The 6,130-nt window shown below is 34.3% G+C and overlaps 1 protein-coding gene across 1 annotated transcript; it reads right to left on the bottom strand.

The window, feature by feature from the left end:
• Positions 1–2,616: 2,616 nt before the first annotated feature.
• PMT6 (Major facilitator superfamily protein) lies at positions 2,617–4,721 on the bottom strand. Its single transcript, XM_012978642.2, has 2 exons — positions 4,263–4,721; positions 2,617–4,153 (listed from the first exon to the last, which is right to left on the bottom strand). The coding sequence occupies exons 1-2, from the start codon at positions 4,360–4,362 to the stop codon at positions 2,751–2,753; spliced, it is 1,503 nt and encodes a 500-aa protein (XP_012834096.2). The 5' UTR covers positions 4,363–4,721; the 3' UTR covers positions 2,617–2,750.
• Positions 4,722–6,130: the final 1,409 nt, after the last annotated feature.

Below are 6,130 nucleotides of genomic sequence, written 5' to 3'. Positions count from 1 at the left end.
CCAATATTCTGATTCCCGACTGATTTTCGATCCAATTTAATTTTCAAAAATAACTCCGAATATTGTTAAATAAAAGTTGAAAATATATCATACTATTACTACTATTAATATTATATAGGGTAAATTCCACTTTACCCCTCGTACTGTGCCTGAGAAATACTTTACCCCCTCGTACTCTTAATTTCATTGATTTACCCCCTTGTACTTGTACAATTTCCCAATACAGCACTTTTCTTCAACTTTTGTCAATTTTGACTCTGACGACGTTTGGTTAAATTACAAAATTGCCACTGTCTATAACGCGTCGTTTCTCCTCCGTCAATATTGTCATTTCTTCTTCTCCTACTACTTCGCCTTCCAAGATATCCCCAAATTGAACCCCTAACTTAGTAAAAATCAAGATCAAAAAATTGATCGATTCCACCAAGTACAAAGAAAAAAATATATGAATGTGTGAAACTCTCTTTTCTAATCTCGAGAGTCAAAATAAAAAAAATTCAATACTTACGTCAATATTTTGACTCTTGACCAAATGGCGTCAGAGTCAAAATCGAAAAAAGTTGACGAAGAGGGTTATATTGGGAAATTGTACAAGTACAAGGGGGTAAATCTACGAAATTAATAGTACGAAGGGTAAAGTGGAATTTACCCATTATATATACCAAAGCTTCTAATAATTTCATATAAGTTATTTGTCTATTTTTGTTTCATGAGTCTAATATCCTTTTTTCCCTTCTATTTTGTAGTCATTTCAAAGTCTAAAATAATTTTATTTCTCTCTATGATAATTCACTAAATTTTGTAGATAAATATGCTACAATTACATAAAATTAGAAGTATCACTATTTAGATGGGAAAAATACAATTTTTACCCCTCAAATTTGCATTAATTTCACATTTGGTCCTCCATATTCATAAGAACATGTTTGGTCCTTTATGTTTCAAAATTTCAACATATTTACTCATTTTCTTCAATATTCCGTTATTACTAATAGATTCAAGCGTGTGTTAAAGATAAAAAATATTAAATTATTGAAATACGTGGGACCAAATGTGTTTTCTTGTGAATTCAAGAGGCCAAATACATAATTGGTACAAACTTAAGGGGTGAAAATTGTAGTTTTCCCCAATTTAAATAAAAAAAAGTACCGTACCGAACCGTTGAAGTTTGCACGTTAATTAGTTGTGTGCAACCTCATCGTAGTTAATTGAACACAAAATGGGAATGTCAACAGATTGAAGAATAATGTCTCATTGTGCGAATTGGTCCAGTTTTAATTAATTAACGGTTCGATTGGTCGAGCCGATCGAGCTACTTAATTATTAATTATTATGTAAATTTATTTTATAATATTCTATTTAATCTATTATAAATTTGGAGGTATCTCAAAATAGTTTATTCATCAAAATACACATTATCGTAATTAGTTTAAACATTAAAGTTTAAAACACTAAACTCTTATAATTTATGATTTTCTAGATGTTGTCATTCTCAGGCTAGCTAGGCGACGTGTGAAACTTTGCATTATAAGCAGGGGCGAACCCAGAGAGTATTGGGTGAGAGAGCTAGAATTTTTTTTTGGACTAAAATGATAGTAAATTTGAAGTTTGGGGGCTAAATAGTATAAATTAATAGAAAAATAACATAAAATATTAAAAATTTAATAAGAGATAGGTAAATTTTTTTTTTTCTGCAGGGGCGGAGGCCCCCCTTGGATCCGCCCCTGATTATAAGTATATATATGGGGAGTTAGATGTTGAAAATGTTGAATATGTGTGATTATGTGCAAATCAATAATTAATAATCACAACAGTTGATCATCACATACGTATAATTTCTATTTCATTGAATAACATGAAATAAACCCAACTTTTTAGTGCCACATTTTGACTTTTCAGTATGCCTTTTTATATTGTTAGTAATTTATGTATCACATCTAAGCTTTCATAAATAACATATTTACATGCAATTTAGGGGGAATTTGTCTACGATTTGGCCCTTGTTAATAAAAGACCCCTAGTAATTAAATTACACCAATTGAAACACGCAAATTATATAATCACGCCGATTAAAACTCAAAACAATACAATTATATTGTAAATTGAATGAATTTCATAGCAATTCTGATATTTCATAGATATTTTGATAAATCACCGAGTGTGGCATCAAATCACCATTACTTCATAGCAATTTTGATAATTTCAAAACTTTTGCTATAGTTAGTGATTGATGGTCAAGGCATAAATGTAATTTTCACAATGAAATATTAGAGAAAATATTTGGTAGAACTTTGTGAAAGAAAGTATAGTTTTAAAATAACTTGATACCTAAAATAGCTGAACAATATTTTTGTTCTTTTTACTTTTGTAAAATATTTTTTTTGCGACAAAATAAATTAATATGTTGATGAGATGTATTTTTATTTTTAATATTTTTACGCTTTGTAGTTTGGAAAAGATTGACGAATAAAACAAAGTGATTTCACATTTTGCATCCCCAAAAATACCACTAAAAATATTGAATTATCTTTATTAGGTTTAAAAGTTTATTTGTGGTGCATTATGTATAATTCATTGTGTTATAACTTTTATGTAGAGTTTTTGGGATTGTCATAATTGAAATATAACTTGTGGGGTTATTTATAATTTACCCTTAATTATCATATGACGATATGAATCATCAAACACACTATATATATCCATTTTAATTAATGATGATCAAACACAAATCAAAGGCAAGAATTAATTGATTAACTATTGACCAGCTCCAACTGCTTGGTCTGGTTCTTGGAAGTGCTATCACCACCTTTGCTGAAAAGCTCCTCCATCTCCTCCAAGCTCCGCCCCTTCGTCTCCGGCAAGCAGAAGAAGACGAAGAACCAAGCCACCACCGCCACTCCGGCGAACAAATAGAACGCCCCGCCTATCGTTATCGCCGACGACAGCGACAGGAACGACATGGAAACAGTGGCGTTCATCAGCCTGTTCACCGCGACGGCGACGCTGGCCCCCGCCGCCCTCAGCCTCATCGGAAATATCTCCGAGCTGTAGACCCAGCAAACCGGGCAGAGCCCGACGTTGAAGAACATTATGAAGGAGTAGACGAAGATCAAACTGAGGACTAGGGCCCACAGAAGCTTCTTCTCCGAGTGCTCCACCACCGTGAGGCACGTGCCGAGTCCGGCCAGCGTCAGAATCATGCCTCCGATGCTGAACAGGAGAAGCGTGCGGCGGCCGACCTTGTCGATTATGAAGGTGGATATTGTTATGAACGTCAGCTTCGTCAGCCCAACTCCGACCGTCGCTAACAGAAGCTTCCTCTTCGCCGTCACGCCGGCCTTTCTGAAGATCCTCGGCCCGTACAGTATCACGGCTTCAGTCCCCGTCGCGTGCTCGAAGAAATGAACGCCGACGCCGGCGATCAGCATCCGGCGGACGGTGGGTGTCGGTCGGAGGAGCAGGTCTCTCCACACTCCGCCGCCGGCGTTCTTCAGTTTCGGGATCTTGACGACGACGTCGTCGGTGGTGTTTTCGTCTATTCCGGCGGCCCGCTTGATGTCTCTGAGACGCTGCTCCGCCTCTTCAGCGTCGTCGCAGACTTTGTACATGATCTTCTTGGCCTCCCCCAGCCGCCCCTGCATCACCAGCCACCGCGGCGACTCCGGCATCTTCAAGATTCCGATGGCCAGGAACAGCGACGGGATCGCCGCGATCCCGAGCATCAGCCGCCACCCGAGCTCCAATCTCAACCTAGCAAAAATATTGTTCGAAATATACCCGAGGAGTATGCCGGAGCTTATCCCAATCTCCGGCAAGGACGACAGGAACCCACGTGTGTTCGCCGACGATATCTCGGCGGCGTACACCGGCGCTATCATCAGTGCGAACCCTACTCCGATGCCGGCCGTACACCTTCCCGCCAGAAGAACGCCGTAGTTCGGCGCGTAACCCATCAGAATCGAACCCAGCATGAAGATTATGGAAGCCATAACTATGGTGTATCTCCTTCCGATGTAATCGGAGGTTCTTCCGGCGCATAGAGATCCGACCAAAGCGCACAGATTCAAGATTCCGGCGAGTACTTCAATCTGTCCTTCCTTAACTGAAAATTCCTCCTTTATGAAAATCATTGCTCCACTCATCACACCAGTATCTGCATCATCAAATATTCGATAATATAATATTATATTAATTATCCAAAAAATAAATAATAAAATTAATTTATTATAATTACTAAAAAAAATAGAAAAAAAAACACTCACCGTAGCCAAAAATAATGGAAATCATAGAGCCAACAACAGCACAACGGCAGGCATATTTGTTAAGCTTTCTCTCACTACTAATTTCTCCGGCAATAGCCATTTTTATTACACTTTTAACTATTTAAAATAAAAATAAATAAATTTCTCTTCTTCTATTTGATAATTAAATCAATAAAAGAAAATTGCAAATGACGAACTATAAATACACACACAAAAGAACCAAGAAAACTACTTCAATTCATACTGATCACTGGAAAGTAGTAAACGCTTCAAAGCATGCCCCATAAGTGGACCAAAAAATAATATCTAAGAAAACAAGACACCAAGTTGCAATATAATAATTAGTTATGTCGACGAATAAAGACAGAGATTCGTAAGCAGCGAGGTTGTTTTTCTTTAGGGTTGAGATTAATTATTGGGGAGAACAAAAATAGGGTTTTGACGTTTTGTGGCTAACACACGAAATAAGTAGTAATATAGACTATTTAACTTCTCTCTCTTTATCCTATTTATTTGGATAAGACTGCTATAATTACGTCGGATCATTTAAATCTGTTTCGGTTACATTTTATTAGTCAAATTTGTTAATTTATATTTTAGGAATATTTCTTCAATTGGTATTATTTCTTTTTCTCGAGTCTATAAGATCTGTACACATGTTTGTTATTATGTGTAAATCAATGGTTTAAAATTATTCACTATGATTTTATCGGATGTAGTATCTACAAAATCGTATGCTTGACATAATATCGTTTAAAATAATAAAGATTCGATTTTGTGCATAGAGTTATAGAGAAGATAGTATTGTAATTATTATTTTTGTATAAACAAAATAAAATGTTTGCTACTATATATGTATGTTTATTATTATTATTATTATTATTTATTTATTATCCTTTTAAATAAAAATGGCATTGACCGTTGAAGTTGACCTTATTAGGAGATCTGAATTAGCTGTCAAATTGGCATTATGGATAAGAATGGGCAACTTGTTGATATTGGATTTGGATCCACCGTCCGGATAACACGCCGGTATTTACATCTTATTTGACCTTGGACTTTTTTTTTCTTTTTTTCTTTTTTTTTTTAAATTAATATATATCTGAATATAAACACATGGTGATATTTTTATATGTTTTTTTAGACAATATATGGTGATTTTTAGTGAACACAACACAATTTTTCAATTTTAAATTTAAGTCTCACTCTACCAATTTATTATCTTTGCTTACTTTATCATTCTAAATATAAATTCTACAATTTCACTCTTATATTTAATTTACTACATTTAGTGTTGTTGAATTAAAAACCTAAATTAGGCTTTTTAAGTTTTGGAATTAAATTATGACAAAGAAATTTATATTCAAACTATGTTCATAGATTTATCTTGAAATTGAAAAATAAAAATTGCGATTACTACTTAAGAGTAAAGAGTTTTTCGGTGGATTTGGTAGGATTAAATATACAAGATTGGTGAAAATTCGACCTAAAAAAACTTCACAAATAAACAATCGCATGGGGTAAATACAAGTCTGAATTTTGCTCAAAATTCGATAAATTTATGTTATTGGTTATTAAATTATTTCATTTACTAAAAATAAATTATGTATTTATGAAGTCCCTTAATATATTCATCATAAAGGACCAATGATAAATAAAAGCATGCTTGGAATTTGGGACCAAGTGATATTTGCGGTTATATCAGGATTTTAAGGTGGTGTTTATAAATATTTGTTTAAAGTAATTATGAGTTTTTTTATTTTTTTAATTATTTTTTCTTTAAACACATAAAAACTCATAATCACTCGAAAAAAAAAAAACGTTTGCAAACATCATCTAAAGTTTGGGGAGGAGCCAAATGCATTAAA

This window comes from Erythranthe guttata, chromosome 8, assembly GCF_056151865.1.
Source record: "Erythranthe guttata isolate IM_541 chromosome 8, IM_541, whole genome shotgun sequence".
Lineage (NCBI taxonomy): Eukaryota > Viridiplantae > Streptophyta > Magnoliopsida > Lamiales > Phrymaceae > Erythranthe > Erythranthe guttata.
This window is presented reverse-complemented; position numbering and strand designations above follow the sequence as displayed.

Excerpts from the sequence above, each read along its gene's own strand:
- PMT6 (XM_012978642.2), bottom strand. The coding sequence starts at position 4,362 with ATGGCTATTGCCGGAGAAATTAGTAGTGAGAGAAAGCTTAACAAATAT. Across the intron at positions 4,154-4,262 it reads TTCCATTATTTTTGGCTACG|ATACTGGTGTGATGAGTGGA; the intron begins GTGAGTGTTTTT and ends TTGATGATGCAG.